At 42.5% G+C, this 17,447-nt stretch overlaps 1 protein-coding gene across 1 annotated transcript in view; it reads right to left on the bottom strand.

The window, feature by feature from the left end:
* The window catches only part of aebp1b (AE binding protein 1b), a 74,463-nt gene extending 59,398 nt beyond the window's left edge, over positions 1 to 15,065 (bottom strand). The window contains exons 1-4 of the mRNA XM_068023095.1: positions 14,269 to 15,065; positions 12,529 to 12,942; positions 4,808 to 4,867; positions 3,121 to 3,228 (exon numbers count right to left, since the gene is read on the bottom strand). Coding sequence (XP_067879196.1) covers positions 3,121 to 3,228; positions 4,808 to 4,867; positions 12,529 to 12,942; positions 14,269 to 14,533 — 847 coding nt within the window. The 5' untranslated portion in view covers positions 14,534 to 15,065. The remainder of the gene's footprint in view (positions 1 to 3,120; positions 3,229 to 4,807; positions 4,868 to 12,528; positions 12,943 to 14,268) is intronic.
* Between the last annotated feature and the right edge of the window lie 2,382 nt (positions 15,066 to 17,447).

Genomic DNA, 17,447 nt, shown 5'->3' with positions numbered 1-17,447 from the left:
GAACAGAGCCAAGACTGAGTTCCTTGCGGGACGTTTTGCTTGTGCTGTTGGGGAGGGTTTAAACTAGTTTGACAGGGGGATGGCGGCATGAGGGTAGACTCAGTTGGGACAAAATCAGAAATGAAAATGAAAGGCAGAAAATTAATGGATGAGTCTGGAAGACAGAGAAAACAAATGTTCGAAAATTTAAGAAAAGGGTTTGGCAGTGCTGAAGGGTATCTGTTTCAATGCAAGGAGTATAGCAAGTAAAGTAGATGAGCTGAGGGCACAGATAGACATGTGGCAATATGATATCATAGTTATTACAGAAACAGCTTAAGGAAGGACAGGAATGGCAGCTCAACGTTTCTGATTACATGGTTTTCAGTCGCGATAGGGAGGGGGATAAGAAAGGAGGGGGAGTGGCAATTTTGGTCAAGGAAACTATTACAGCTGTGAGGAGGGATGATCTGTGGAAGATTCATCAAATTAGGTCATATGGATTGAACGAAGGAACAAAAAAGGGGCAATCACATTGCTCAGAGTGTACTTTAGATCCCCATACTGTCAGAGGGAGATAGAACAGCCGATATGTAGGGGGCAGTAACAGAACGGGATTTTAACTACCCCAATATTAACTGGGATAGTTTCAGTGTGAAAGGAATTGAGGGAGCAGCATTCTTGAGGTGCATTCAGGAGAACTTTTTTGCCCAGTATGTAGCAAGTCCAACAAGAGAGGGCGCAGTTTTAGACTTAGTTTTAGGAAATGAAGATGGGCATATGGAAGGAGTGGCAGTGGGAGACCATTTTGGTGGTAGTGATCATAATTCAGTTTGAACCTAACTATGGAAAAGGACAGAGATAGAACAGGAGTTAGAATTCTCAATTGGGGCAAAGCCAGTTTTACTAAACTGAGGAGTGATTTAGCGAAAGTGGACTGGAAAAATCAGTGTCAGAACAGTGGGAGGCATTCAAAGGGGAGATTCAGGGGGTTCAGAGGAAACATGTTCCCACAAAGAAAAAGGGTGAGACGGCAAAATCTAGAACCCCATGGATGTCAAGGAGCCTCGAGGGTAAGATAAGGCAGAAGAGGAAAGCTTATGTCCGACACCGAGAACTCAACACTACAGAAAGCCCAGAGGAGTATAGAAAGTAGAGGGGTGAAATCAAAAAGGAAATTAGGAAAGCAAAGAGAGGGCATGAAAGAATATTGGCAAGCAAAATCAAGGTGAACCCAAAGATGTTTTATCAATATATTAAGAATAAGAGGATAACTAAGGAGAGCGTAGGGCCCATAAAAGACCAAAGAGGTAACTGATGTGTAGGGGCAGAAGATGTTGGTATGGTTCTTAATGAATACTTTGCATCTGCCTTGAAAGTTGATAAATCACCAGGGCCAGGTGAAATGTACCCTAGGCTGTTCAAAGAAGCAAGAGAGGAAATAGCAGAAGGTCTGACTATCATTTTCCAGTCCTCACTGGATGCAGGTGTGGTGCCGGAGGATTGGAGAACTGCTAACGTTGTACCTCTGTTTAAAAAGGGAGCAAAAGATAGACCGAATAATTACAGGCCAGTCAGTCTAACCTTGGTAGTGGGCAAATTATTGGAATCTATTCTGAGACACCGGATAAACTGTCACTTAGAAAGGCACAGGTTAATCAAGGATAGTCAGCATGGATTTGTTGAGGGAAGATCTTGTTTGACCAACTTGATTTAATTTTTTGAAGAAGTAACAAGGAAGATAGATGAGGGTAGTGCAGTTGATGTGGTCTACATGGATTTTAGCAAGGCTTTTGACAAGGTCTCACATGGCAGACTGGTTACAAAAATAAAATCCCATGGGATCCAAGGAAATGCAGCAAGGTGGATACAAAATTGGCTCAGAGGCAGGAAACAAAGGCTCATTATTGATGGGTGTTTTAACGACTGGAGGGCTGTTTCCAGTGGTGTTCCACAGGGCTCAATACTGGGTCCCCTGCTTTTTGTGGTATATATTAACGATTTGGGCGAAAATGTAGTGGGCATAATCAAGACGTTTACAGATGACACAAAGATTGGCCGTGTGGTAGATAGCGAGGAGGAGCGTTGTCGGCTGCAGGAAGGTATTGATGGTCTGGTCAGATGGGTAGAAAAGAGGCAAATGGAATTCAACCTGGAGAAGTGTGAGGTGATGCATTTGGGGAGGTTAAACAAGGCAAAGGAATACACAATTAATGGGAAAATACTGAGAGGTGGAGAGGAAGTGAGGGACCTTGGAGTGAAAGTCCACAGATCCCTGAATGTAGCAGGACAGGTTGAAAGGTGGTTCAGAAGGCATATGGAATCCTTTCCTTTATTGGCCGAGGTATAGAATATAAGAGCAGGGGGGTTATGCCGGAACTGTATAACTCATTTGTTAGGCCACAATTTGAGTACTGTGTTCTGGTCACCTCATTACAGAAAGGATGTAATTGCACTGGAGAGGGGACAGAGGAGATTTACGAGGATGTTGCCAGGACTGGAAAAGTGCAGCTATGAGGAAAGATTGGATAGGCTGGGGTTGTTCTCCTTGGAACAGAGAAGGCTGAGGGGCGATCTGATTGAAATGTACAAAATTGTGAGGGGCCTGGATAGAGTGGAGGTGAAGGGTCTATTCACCTTAACAGAGAGGTCAGTGACATGGGGGCGTGGATTTAAAGTGATTGGTAAAAAAAATTAGAGGGGAGATGAGGAAAAACCTTTTCACCCAGAGCGTAGTGGGGGTCTGAAAGGGTATTTGAGGCAGAAACTCTCAACTCATTCAAAAGGAATCTGGATATGCACCTCAAGTGCCGTAATCTGCAGAGCGACAGACCAAATGCTGGAAGGTGGGATTAGAATAGGTGGACCGTTTTTTGGCCGGCACAGACACAATGGGCCAAGCGGCCTCTTTCTGTGCCTTAAACTTTCTTTGATTAAACTTTCTATGAAGAGAAGCTGAGGGGCCAGTGCTGTTAGCATTGTGACTAATGAACATTCCCTGCCCCTCCCCCACCCAAGGGACTTAGAACATTGAAGTACCTCGGCACCTGACTGCAACGAAAAGACTCCATTCACAGGTCTCCAGGTGCTATTCTCTCAACCATTCTGTTTTGAATATCAGGGACAATGCAATTAACCTACCCATTTTCTCCTCTTCTGTGATTTCCTTTTCCTCAGTGTAGTATTCATCAAAAGGAGGTGTCGTGAATGGCTTGGTGGGGGGTTCAGTCGGCCACAGGTCATATTCAACTAGAAAAAAAGCAGATTTTAGTTGTTTTCCACTAAATTCTGCCCTCACCTCAAAATTAGCTTCACTCCTGAAACACAGATCATTCCTTTACGATGACTGTACTCAGGAATTCCAATCTTCCTGGTCCCCAGGTAAACACCAAGATCCCAAGCAAGAGTACGAATTGACCGTTATATTTTCTGCCTAATAACTCGTAGCTTAAACTGGTGAATACTAGCGCATCTGTTTCCTTCCTCCCAGGAGTCTCCAGGGTTTCCTCCTTCCCCTGTTAGAACGTCAGCTTCAGGTCTTTCTGTGGGTTTTCAGTCTGGTTGCTACATCTGTATTAGATTGATTTTTTTTTATATATGGAACAACCCAAAGGATTACATGAAGAGAGCTGGAACCTGCTCAGATCTGAATTTAAATAAATATTTCCAATGATATTTTGTTTCCTTTTCCCCGGTTCCAGTGAGGGTTAAGAAATGGGATCAGGAGTCCACAGTGACAATGAAACTCTGGGCAGTAATACAGTCACAGAATTACCTGTCAGAAGTCTGAAAAATAGGAACATTGATTCTATTTTACCTGTGGAGTCTGATGCAAAGAGCTAAATGCTGGAGCTGACAAACATCTGAGTTAACACTGGCAGTGGAACATTGTAATTGGGTAATTATTCGGTGTAGATTCATAACATTTGGTATTTGCTGTAATGGAAATTCACATTGCTAGAAAATTACACTGTTGTGTAAGTCATTCTCTTGCACTGAGAGAGTTAACCCTTTGGTTGCCAGCAGCCCCAGTGAATTCCAGCTGCTTTAGCCTGGCCATTGTCAAAAACATTCATCTGACAGGCAGTGACGCTGAAAGAAGACAGAATAACAAAGAACTAAAATATCAGCAATATCGTTGTATTGCTAACCCTACACAGAACAATCAAAGCCAAGCTCCCCACTGATAGCTTGGCTGTGCACTTACACTCTGTGGATGTAAGATGTAAGGACAGACTCAGACATAGTGGTGACTTCTCTTACAGTCATATAATCTGTCTGCACTTGGTCAATTGGGGGAGATTCTGATGAGCAATTATTGTCAATAGGTAGAACTGTACCCCAGTGAGAGTCAGTACTCCCAAGAGTGGACATAAATAACCAAAAAAAGTCAGTTGTGAAGACATTAAAATCACTTCAAATAAAAAGTGCTTTTAGTTCTGTTGGTCCTATTTCTGCCCTTTTCTTTCCCGTCTATTTCTTTGTATATTGTAATAGTTGAAAGTCTGGTGACAGACATGATTGTGCCATGGAGGTGGCTGACTCAGCTTTGGATCTCATTTACCAACAGCAAACAAAGGAGCACTATCACTGGCTCAGTAGGTCAAACCCAACAATACCAATGGACTAATACGGCAGATCTCAGAACAGCTGTGTTTTTTTGGCCACAGTCCAGGACTGGCCCCTTACTTTTCTATTGTCTCGTGATGGAGCAAGCACAGGAATTTTGCTTGGCAGCATTTAGAGTTCATGCTGGATCTACAAGTAACTATCTCCACTCGTAAACACTGAGCCTCCCTTGTTTCTGTTTGATCGTGATTGTACTTACATATTTCCAGGCCCGTGACAATTTCTTCTAGCATTTCTGTGACAGGCTCAGTTGAAATCTCTGTGGATCAGAAGTAACCAAAAATTAAAAACCAAACTATTTATAAACAGTTTATACTCTTATTCCACTTTGAAATGACTATCGTTCATATAGAATCATAAGAACAGAAGAAACAGGAGTAGGAGTAGACCATAATATGTGAGCAATGGAACATGACAGGAGCAGGAGTAGACCAGACAGCCCCTCGAGCCTGCTCTGCCATTCAATATGATCATGGCAGATCCTTGGCCTCAACTCCACTTTGCCGCCCGCTCCCCATATCTCTTGATTCCCTTAGAGACCAAAGATCTGTCTAACTCAGCCTTAAATATACTCAACAATGGAGCATCTACAACCCCCTGGGGTAGAGAATTCCAAAGATTCACAGTCTTCTGAGTGAAAAAGTTTCTCCTCATCTCAGTCCTAAATGGTCGAGTCCTTATTTTGAGACTGCGCCCCCATACATCTGAGTTCACACTGTCAGTGGAACCTTGTAATTGGGTAATTATTCAGTGCCGATTCATAATGTTTGGTATTTGCTGTAATGGAAATTCACAAGGGAAACTACTTCCCAGTGACTAGCCTGTGAAGCTTCTTCAGAATCTTGCATGTTTCAATGAGATCACCTCTTGTTCTTTTTTTTGATTTGTTCCTGAGATGTGGGTGTCACAGGCTCGGCCAGCACTTGTTGGCCATCTCTAACGGCCCATGAGAAGGTGGTGGTGAGCCGCCTTATTGAACCGCTGCAATCCATCTGGTGTTTTTTAAAAATTGTTCCTGGGATGTGAGCATCGCTGGCTAAGCCAGCATTTATTGCCCATCCCTAATTGCCCTTGAGAAGGTGATGGTGAGCTGCCTTCTTGAACCGCTGCAGTCCATGTGGGGTAGGTACACCAACAGTGCTGGTGGGAAGGGAGTTCCCAGATTTTGACCCAGCGACATTGAAGGAACAGCAATATAGTTCCAAGTCAGGATGGTGTGTGACTTGGAGGGGAACTTGCAGGTGGTGGTGTTCCCATTCATCTGCTGCCCTTGTCCTTCTAGATGGTAGAGGTCGCTGGTTTGGAAGGTGCTGTCTAAGGAGCCTTGGTGTGTTGCCGCTGTGCATCTTGTAGATGGTACACACTGCTGCTACTGTGCGTCCGTGGTGCAGGGAGTGAATGTTTGTGGGTGGGGTGCCAATCAAGCGGGCTGCTTTGTTCTGGATGATGTTGAGCTTCTTGAGTGTTGTTGGAGCTGCACCCATCCAGGCAAGTGGAGAGTATTCCAACACACTCCTGACTTGTGCCTTGTAGATGGTGGACAAGCTTTGGGGAGTCCTACTCGCCGCAGGATTCCTAGCCTCTGACCTGCTCTTGTAGCCACAGTATTTATATGGCTACTCCAGTTCAGTTTCTGGTCAATGGTATTCAGCAATCGTAATGCCACTGAATGTTAAGGGGAGATGGTTAGATTCTCTCTTGTTGGAGATGGCCATTGCCTGGCAATTGTGTGATGCGAATGTTACTTGCCACTTATTAGCCCAAGCCTGGATCTTGTCCAGGTCTTGCTGCATTTCTACATGGACTGCTTCAGTATCTGAGGAATCGCAAATGGTGCTGAACATTGTGCAATCATCAGCGAACATCCCACTTCTGACCTTATGATTGAAGGAAGGTCATTGATGAAGCAGCTGAAGATGGTTGAGCCGAGGACACTACACTGAGGAACTCCTGCAGTGATGTCCTGGAATTGAGATGATTGACCTCCATCAACCACAACCATCTTTCTTTGCACTAGGTACAATTCCAACCAGCCGAGAGTTTTCCCCCTGATTCCCATTGACTCCAGTTTTGCTAGGGATCCTTGATGCCATACTCGGTCAAATGCTGCCTTGATGTCAAGGGCAGTCACTCTCACCTCACCATCTGGTGTAGGTACGTCCAAAGTGCTGTTTGGAAGGAAGTTCCAGGTTTTTGACCCAGCAACAGTGAAGGAATAGTGATATAGTTCCAAGTCAGGATGCTGTGTGGCTTGGAGGTGTACTTACAGGTGGTGGTATTCTCATGCGTCTGCTGCCCTTGTCCCTCATGGTGGTACAGCTCATGGGTTTGGAAAGTGCTCTTGAAGGAGCCTTGATGAGATGCTGCATTGCACCTTGTAGATGGGGTATACACTGCTGCCACTGTGCGTTAGTGGTGAAGACAGTGAATGTTTAAAGTGGTGATGGTGTGCCGATCAAGTGGGCTGCTTTGTCCTGGATGGTGTTGAGCTTCATGTATTTTTTGCTTCAAAGCTTAGCAGGATTTGTAACTGTCTCAAGGAGCTGTGCTCCATGCATGAACTATTATGAATAAATAATAAAACATCTGATCCGAATCAAACAATTCATAATATCCTGAGACATATTTCCTTACTTCCAGTGCTGTGCACAGCACACTTCTCCCTCATCCAGGCACATGTTTCTGTGGTTTCTACCACATCTGAAGACTCTACCACACCTCATATTTCAGTTGCACATGCTCTGTGAGAGCCTGTGACTCCTGAAATGTTCACGATCCTATTTCTAATCTCACATAAAGGAACAGTTCAGCTTGGACATTAAATATACATAAGTGCACATCCAACGAATCTTGGTATACAAAACTATGAATCAGTATATCATTATGTCAGGCACAGAAGGAACCATGATGAAATAAACAATGAAATGGAGGAATTATGAAGTTAAAAAGTCAACTATTAAAACTAACTACAAGAACTTGGACACTTGAACCACAGCCAAAAAGGAGTAGCGGCCATGTGACCTCTCGTATACTCGAAATGAACAAACTTGGCTGCAAAGATGGAACTCATTCACCTTGTCTGAAATAACTCTGGGGAGAGCCCCTTTGAAATTGAAAGGAGGACGATTGCATATTAATTACTGTTAGCGATATGCATGGAATAATAAAGGATGCTGGAAACAGTCTGACTCACAGCCAAAATCAAGATGAATGGGAGTGAAGTAACAACATCATAACATTCAAACATTAATCGATAGCCATGGTTATTATATCCTGGCCCATTATGTGGTGACAACAGGGGAGATGGCCATGCAGCTCCTAACAGAAACTCCAATGTGAGAATTTTTTACCTTAAAAGATAGCCCTCTGGAGAGAGGGAGAGATAAATATTTCAAGCGAACATCACAGAAACCCTGTCAAGCCAAGAGCTGTCTGAATGATCCAGCCAGGCAGAGAGATCCCTGCAGAAATTGAACAGTGGCTGCAGCAGAGAGATCACAGAGTGACTTTGAGACTAATCATCTGTGAAGGTAACAAACTACAGACCACCAGCTTTGGCCTGCAACTTCTAAAAGAAATGACTTTTCTTCCTGAGAAGATTCAACAATATTCTGGAAACCATGAACACTTATCTCACTTTGAACTACATTCTACCATTTTCTCTTGATCTGTCTGTTTTTGTGTATGTGTGTGTGTGAGGTTGCGACAGTTTTGGGAATTGTGTAAAGATAGTTATCTTTTCTTACCTATGAGAAAACCTATCATTTGTCTGTTTATTTGACCTTAAAAAACTAGGGACTAACTCACCATTTTCAACAAAATACAATTGCTGTCAGTTGTGGTGAACAGTGGGAACCATCCACACCCCTTACCACCTGTCCGTAATAGTTAAAATATTGAATAATTGAAAATCCTATGTAGAGTAATTCTGTGAGTGATTCTAGATTTATGTGACTTATAGTGCAAGGGATGATTTCCAGCTAAAATGTTAAACTCTGCTACCCCAGTGTGTGCACTGCAATGTCTTTTGAATCCTGACTATTACCATGAATAGCAAAGATCAGTTGTGAGAATGTCAGTGTGATCCTGTAATTCATCAGATTGCAGGATGTAAGTGAAGGCAGAACGATGCAGCATGAACTTTGGCATGCTGTGAGGCCTTGAGAGGGAAGAACAGAAAAAGGCAAAAAAAAGTCAACTAGGAGTTGAAAAGCCTGAAACATTATTCTCGAATGGAACAAGACTCAGAGCATCAGAAGAAACAGGTGGCCACTTAAAAATCAGCAGGAAGGAACAATATAATAAAGATGATGCACAGTGAACAATAGGGAAATATATGATCTAGTTGAGCTGGTGAACAGAATAGTAAGTTATTTTATTCACCTTTCTCTCCTTTTTATACCTGCACAGATCCTAGCTGTGGCTAGGGAGGTGGACATGCTACCTTATCCCTGATCCCTACCAATGCTGCGATACAGTCTCACTAAAAGAAAAGCAAAAGCAACCCATGAAGGACTCTTCCTCCAATTTTTTATCCTCACTGTCCCCCATTTGGTGCCTACACACAACAGTGCATCTGAAATGGGGATTTCATGAGGGCAGGTGATCAAATCAGTGTCCTCCTCTGCCAGGGCACCATTTACTGCTGCCACCGTGTAACATCTCTATGCCTCATGAGTGTAAGGGAATTGAATGCTTCCCTGTTAGCTCAGTGAGTTGATCCGGTGACTAGCTTAGCCATACAAACCAGAAGGCTCATTTGTTTGATCTCCTGTCTGTGAAAGCTGGGGCAGCAGTATGAGCACTACAATTGCTTCAGGAGGACTGCGACTTCTGATCAACATACTTTGATTTCGACTAGCAAGTACATGAGTGTGGACATCATGTTGCCATATGTAGTTGAATATCTTGTGCTATTTATTGTCAATAATGTGAAGAATGCCCACTTGCGGGAGGTACCAGAGAGTGCCTGCTGCCTGTGGAACCATTCCCTGGCTAAAGGCAATGCCTTCAGGAAAGGGGAGGAGAAAAGAAAGGCAGGCCTTTATTTACTAGAATATTCACCGTCTTAACTCTTTCAATCTTGCAGCATTAAGGCTGCAAACAGATCAAGAAAAATTTACATTTCTACAGTGCCTTTCACAAACTCAGGTCATCCCAAAGCGCTTTGCAGCAATGAAGTACCTTCATTAAGTGTAGTGAATGTTGTATTAAAGGGAGCCGGTACAGTTAAACATGTATCCATCCTGACATGTTTATTTACACTTTTAGAGTCCAATTGTTGCTTTTGGGTTAATGGTTCTATGACAGACTCAGTTCTTCAAGCATCCTGTAAGTATTGCCCTGTTAACCTGCAGTGGAGTGTTCAGACTAAAACAAGTAATCAGTGGGCACCTCTGTCCAGAGCTTTTTATCAAAACATTGTCCATTCTAGAAGTTCAGATTTTGAGAACACTGTGGTCCTTGCTGACTGGTGGATGAGTTGGGAGGTCAGAATTCTCATTGCTCCACTGTAAAGAATGATCAGTGATCGAGAAAGATGATTCTTTGGTTGGTCTGCTTGGACTTTCAATGATCATTGTATTAATCAATGCAACCTCATTATACTTGAAAGTATTATATAAAAAAACTATCCAGTTGCAAAATACAGCATCATATCATGCAGACACCATTAAACAGCACTGTGCTTTTCTCAAGACTGGATCTCCTAATGGTCACACTTCAGCAGTGAGAGCAAGCAATCCAAATCTTGCTCCGAAAGTAGCTGCAAGCAACGGGACCCATTAGCGACCCTCCTTTCCTCCTTATGATGGAATGTTTTCCTGTTGCTCTTTACTTTGCTGCAGCAATGTGGCCAAGTTCAATCGCTCAGTGTCTGGAACCTCTCTGACAAAGGCCCATGTCTCACCCAAATATGGTGTCACATATTGGGGCTCCAACACCTGTGCTGGAGCGCTTCTTCCCAACTTTGCTTTTTAATATTCAGCAATAGGCATGGCATTTCTTTTGAAGATGTTCACTGAAGTGGGAGTAAATTTTGAAAGGACAGGGGAAATACTTAGAAGAGCAAAATATTTTCGGGAAACAATCATTTATCCATTTGGTGTTCCCTATTCTTTTTACAAAAGCAATCTCTTGAAAAATTACTCTTTGAAAAAAAATTGCCAAAGCTTCATTTGAACAAATACTCACCAACCTATTGCATATCTAACTTTTAACAGTTCTGATAGAATGTCACTGACATGAAACGTTAACTTTGTTTCTCTCTCCACAGATGCTGCCTGGCCTGCTGAGTATTTTCAGCATGTTCGATTTTCATTTCACATTTCTAAGCATCCACAGTATTTTGTTTTTGTCTCTTCAAGTCAGATATCTCCTTCATGCTGAGACACTCTCGGCCACACACGGCTTTGGGAGCAGTTCCATTTACTGCAACAGGACTCACACTTTTGACTGGCCTGAGAACCAATCGAGGGAATCACCCAACCCCAGGAGAAGCTTACAAGTAGGTGTGGAATGTGCGGAGTACCAGCTCGTTGCATGCTTCCCTGGGACCAGGCAACTCCAGATCTGTTCTCAAATTGAGCCAAAGTCAAGACTCCTATTGCAATCAAAGGAGCTGCTGCAGTTGTCAGTGATGTCGTAAAGTGACCAAGTAGCAAAGATGAGACCCAAATGGGGAGATAGCTTAAAGGGGCACTTTTTAAAATAAGATATATTTTGGAAATATCACAATTAAATAAAAATTAATTCCTTTAGACTTATCCTTCCTCTTTACAGATTTAAGGTATCCCTAGTGGTGCAATACAGTAAGTGATGGTAGGGTACAGTCTGCTTAAAGAGAGGAAAACTCCAGAAATTTGAAGCTGTGCCAGATCCAGTATCATATTACAGGAACCCTGTATCCAAGCTGCATTAAAGCTTTTTAACTTCAAAGAGCCTCAAAAAGCTCTCCCTTAAGCTTATTTAATTGCAATGAAGCTGCGTTGGGTAGACTGGTCCTTTGTCAGCTGCAGGACTGAAATTATTGCATAAATTATTTCATATTCAGTGTCTGGATGAATATTTAGCTCTCAACCAACATCACTATACAGATTATTTGTTCATTATCACATTACTGTTTATGAGATTGTGTTGTGTGCAAATTGGCTGCCATGTTTTTTTATCTGACAACAGTGGCTTAACTTCGAAAGTGCTTAATTGGCTGAAAAGCAATTGGGCGGACCTGTGGTTCTGAAAGATGCTATATAAATGCAAGTCTTTCTTTCTTTCTTCCTTATTTCTAGATTTATGTGATTTTTTTGATGACTACAGCTGGTTAATGAATTTAAAGAACCAGGAACAGTGAAATACTTCCGTAATTATCTCAAGGTTTCCAAGTTTTTCTGTAGCTGGAATTGTTTGGGTCTTTCTTTATGAGAAATTAAAAAAAGGATTTCAAAATACAGACTGTTTCGCCTTTTGACATTAATTGGCCATAGAAATGTTTGAAAACAAGTTGAACAGAACTCCACGAGTGATCATTTGGCACGCCTCAGACGTTCCCAAAGTTTTCACTGGCAGGTTCTTCTTCACTAATACAGTTGCTGGCGATTAAGGGGAGATTTAGAGCTGGATTATCAGATTAATTTAAAAGAGAATTGGTTTATTTTCAGTTCAGTAAATTAGATTTTGCTGGAAATGCTTATATTTTTGTGAGTGTTGATATCAGTAAAATAACTGGGAAAGAACGGCATGAAGAATTTATATTCCACAGATCAGCCCTGTTTGATGTACCATTACCCAGGGTCAATTAAATGGATTCATAGAAGTGCAGACAGCTGCATTAAAGCAGTTGAACACATGCAGGGTTGGAACCCTCTCTGCTGTAATCTTAAAATGGTCCTCCTACCTGTTGTGAACAGATTATTTTATACATACCCTTGTATTCTTCTTCTGGCTGAGGCTTCTCCTCTTCCTGCAAGGACTCCTTGGTTTCCTCAAGTTTTTCAACTGGTTTCTTGGGTTTCTTTTCTTTCTCAGATTTTGGCACCTTTTCTTTGGGTTTTTTCTCTTTCTTGGATTTTGTGTTTTTATCTTTGGGTTTTTTCTCTTTCTTGGGCTTTGGAGGCTTCTCTTTGGGTTTTTTCTCTTTCTTGGGTTTTGAGTTTTTGTCTTTGGGTTTTTTCTCTTTAAGTTTTTTCTCTTTCTTGGCCTTTTTGGGTGTTCCTGTTGGTTTTGCCATTTTCTCAGCTATTACTGTCGGCAGGTCATCTGATTCTCCACGTCTCTTTCTTGCTTGTGGAAGAGTTTCCTCTGGGTCTTTTGCCTTTCCTGTTGATTTTCTGAATCTCACTGTTGAAAGAGAGGGTGCACCATTATTTAAATAGAATGTATGAAATATTGAGGGAAGCCAAAAAAAAGGAAAACCTAAGAGAGAAGATGAAGACTGGTATGTAATCTAAATAGAAATAATGTTTTCTGAACCAAAGAACAGTAAAAGAAAATGAAAGAAATGTTGAATAAGGGAATCTAATGGAGGATGAAGGAATGTGGGATTGCTGTCGGGTTAGTATAAATCGGTGGTTCTTGGTTGGCACAGACTCGGTGGGCCGAAGGGCCTGTTTCAGTGCTGTATCTCTAAATAAAGAAATAAATAATGAACAAACTTTGGTTTTCTCAAAAGATTGTGGTTATGGATATGGGAAAGAAAAGAAACAAGGAGGAGAATGTGGAGATTGCTGTTGATTGGGGAACAGCACTGCGTCAGGGATGAAACAAGAGTTTAGCAATGGCAGGGAGAGTTCACACTCAGATTTTAAAATAAATTTCCATAAGTTAAAAAAGTTTACAGAGATCAGTCTGCTTCACATGGTTGATCCCCATCTAACGAGAATGGATTTATATTCGTTGATGATTTACCTACATGTAGAGATCATGTGTCAAATTTCAAACACATATGGCACATTTTCTGATGTGCTGAGTGATGGCACTTCATCCCCCATCCAGATCAGGTTTTCATCCTCATTTGTTCAGGAACTATACAAGATCACAAGAGGTTTGAATGAAGGAGACCCTTCAGCCCATTTCACCTCATCTGTCCAGAATACCAATTCTATTTTCTTCCCAGCACAGCTAGTTCTTCAATGAACACTAAGAGTTCTGTCTCTATCAGATGCTATTTCAGATGCAGGTTCTCATCCCAGTTATTCAACTGGAAGATGACTTTGGATTCTACCTGCCTTATTCCTAAATCCAAGTCCCATTACTCACTCGGATTACAAAAGAGACCTGAAATCCCAATAAAACTCTTCTCCCTGCGTTACAAAATGGATCAAGGGATTGCGATTGGGGAAGCCATTTCTTAAAAAGACCAGATTGCAACCTGACTGTTCATTTTAAGTACAACAGCAATAGATGAGGATGATGCCAACTGGACTGTGGAAATATGAATGAATCACTGCACTGAGATAAGATGACTGTTCGACTGGGGAATTATTAGAGGCAGTCTGGAACACAGAAAATTTGAATATCACCACCAGGATACATTGGTTTTATTTCTTGGTGCTTGGTATGTTTGTGTTTGTCCGGCGCATCCCCAGATATGACTGATATCTGTGCAAGGCATTACTTGCAGCAGAATCTGTGCACTTCACATCTGAACTGAAGATTTACACTTACCAGGAGATGTTTCTTTGGAAGCACTCTTAGCTTTCACTATCCTTAAAAGTCGAGTGGGTTCTGCTCCAGCTTTTATTTCTTGAGGAGAAATGGTATCAGGACCCATCACAGCTCCTGCTGTCTTATCGTTCATCTGGGTGGGTTTGATCTGAAGTTGCGCGTCTTTCGGGTTAAGGTGGACGAGCAGGGACTGGGTGAAGCCAGCGTTGTTCAGAGACAGGAGGAGGGTGAGGACTGTCAAAGGGTGGGCACCGCACCTTATCATGTCGGCTGGGTGCAGACTCGACTCCGGCAAAGCTGCAAACAGTTAAATGCAATCCAGTGCGACAAATAGTGCAGAGAATCCGACCGATCAGGCAGCAAGCCCAGCCAAAGCAAGAAGTTGTTCAGTGCAGCATGAATAGAAGCGAAGCCGGCACCAGTTGTTCCAAACCCAGGGCAGTTCAGCCCGGATGCTGAAACACAATTCAGACACAACTCGATATGTTTGAAAATCAAAAATGTTATCAAATTCTTGCCACGTTGTACATCCTTTTTTGTAAAATAAAAATGAGTACGTTGCTGAAGGGTTAATTTTCGACCCCGGTGAACACGATTAATCAGCAGTAATAAAACGCCTTTGAATGATGCAGGAAGGTTGTTGCAACGAGTTTGGATGGAGCCTGCAGACCAGGGTTCCCGGGCACTCACTGGACTTCCCCTTTGACGCTAATCAGTGACCGCTTCGAAATGTCCCGTTCTTTTTACTTGTCTCTCTGCCTCTACTCGTCCGCTGACTGACTGGGTTTGGCAGCTGTTCGTTTTTGTCATAAACAAGGGAGGAAATCAAAGCACCCCCCCCCCCCCCCCCCACAATACACAGAGTCTGAATTGCAAAATGAGAGGGAAAAAAACTTGGCACAGCTTCTCACAAATCAACAGCCAACATAAATCAGGAAGGAGATTAAATTAGCAAAACAGCAAGTGATTCATTTACAGATATCCCAGGCACCAGAGAGCATTGTTGGGAATTCATAATTAAAAGAGATGATAGCCCTCTGTGATTTTGTACATGAATATACAAAGGAGCAATGACCAGGGTTATAAATGCTAAGTGTTCTCTGTCCAAGAACTCTCCTGTGGTTGGAGGGAAATGTACTTTATTATATTTTGATTTGTTGGAATAACAAAGCTCCCTTTTTGCTCTACTTTTTTAAAGACGTTGTTCATCTGCTGTTTCTCCATACTTGGCATTGCGTCTCGGAGAAACACAACAGTGGCCCCAGAGTTACACACTCACTGGTTTTAGGAACATTGTAACAGGAATAGGCCCCTGAAGCCTGTTCCGCCATTCAATGAGATCATAGCTGATCTGCAACCTAATTCCATATACCCGCCTTTGCCCCAATATCCTTTAGTTAATCTTAACAAAAATCTATCAATTTAAGTTTTAAATTTAACAATTGATTGGCGCAGGCTTGGAGGGCCGAATGGCCTGTTCCTGTGCTGTACTGTTCTTTGATCTCGCATCAACTGCTGTTTGTGGAAAAGAGTTCCAAACTTCTACCACCCTTCACTTTTTCCCTGATAAAAAACAGCCTGATCTCTCATCTGAAGATCCAGACATGTGTGACTGAGATGTGGAGCTGCACATAAGGATCGTGGAAATGAATCCATCACTCCATTTTTAGAGTTTCGCACTGCCAATGACGACTCCTGTAAGAGATTCCTCACTCCCTATGAATCAGTGTGACTACAGACACACAATATCTGATGATTCTGTGTCACCGAGGTGTTTCTGCATACTGTTACGGCCAGGTGGTGAGGGGTGTGGGTGGTTTCCGCTATTCACTTCCCTTTTGACCGCAGCAAGTGTTTTTGTTACTCAGGTTTTAACCCCTTTGTGTTTAATTTGTTAAATAGGCAGTGACAGGTTTTCTTGGAGGTTTGAAACACAAGATTAACTATTTATTGAGCAATATTCATTTCCAAAATTGTCACAACTGCACCCACACACATTCACTCACTCACACACACACACACACGAAAAGATAGAGAGAGACAGGAGTAAGTGGTTTGAAATGAGATAGATGTTCGGGCTTCGTGGTAAACCTTTTTATCTTCTCAGAGGTCAATTTCTCTTTTAAAGTTGCAGGTCTGGGTTGTGTGTAAATTTTTCTGGTGTTTGAGATTTCAATCTGGGGACGGTGATCACTTTCAGTTCTCTGCTGCAATAAGTTTAAATGTGGAATTCACAGCAGTGCACCTTTTTGGCTTTTGCTGAATCTCTCACAGCTCTCAGCTGGACAGGCTTCTGTGATGTTTGTTCTGATCTCTCTCTCTCTCTCCAGAGAGCTACTTTTTAAGGTAAAAGCCTCTGACATGTTGCCTCTGTTGGGAGACGCAGAGCCCCTTTCCTGTGGTGACCAACAATGGACCAAGATGTGGCTACCTCATACCTTCTTTGTTTCAGAAGAACCCATTCAGTTCAAAAATGTCTCTTGATGAGTTCAGGATGCGTCTTACACCTCTGAGCTTGGAATGTAGCCTTTTGTTCTTAACAGACATGGAGACAGTTTGAAGATACAGGGCCAGGTTGTTTGATCTTCAGTAGCTATTGTCCACTTTTTGAAAGGAAAATCAATTTTTATAACTCTTAAATTTTGGTTCTGTATTTTCAATTGCACTTCACATGAGCGTGACAATACAGACATGGACTGCTTCATTATCTGAGGAGTTGCACATGGAGCTGAACACTGTGCAATCATCAGCAAACATCCCCATTTCTAAAGTAATGTTGGAAGGACAGTCATTAATGAAGCAACTGAAGATGGTTAGGCCGGGAACACTACCCTGAAGAACTCCTGCAGCAATGTCCTGAGACCAAGTTGATTGCCTTCCAACAACTTTCTTTGTGCGAGGAATGAATCCAGCCACTGGAAAATTTCCTCCCTGATTCCTATTGGCTTCAGTTTTGCTCGGACTCCTTGGTGCCACACTCGGTCAAATGCTGCCTTGATGACAAGGGCAGTCACTCTTGCCTCATCTCTGGAATTCAGCTCTTGTGTCCATGTGCGGACCAAGGCTGCATTGAGGTGAGAGTCATGGTCCTGACCGAACCCAAGCTGTGCATCACTGAACAGGTTATTGGTGACGAAGTGCCATTTGATAGCACTAATGATGACTCTTTCCATCATATT

The sequence above is a fragment of the Heterodontus francisci genome, chromosome 47, assembly GCF_036365525.1.
Source record: "Heterodontus francisci isolate sHetFra1 chromosome 47, sHetFra1.hap1, whole genome shotgun sequence".
Lineage (NCBI taxonomy): Eukaryota > Metazoa > Chordata > Chondrichthyes > Heterodontiformes > Heterodontidae > Heterodontus > Heterodontus francisci.
Note: the sequence above shows the minus strand (reverse complement) of the source record. Positions and strands in the feature narration are given on the sequence as shown.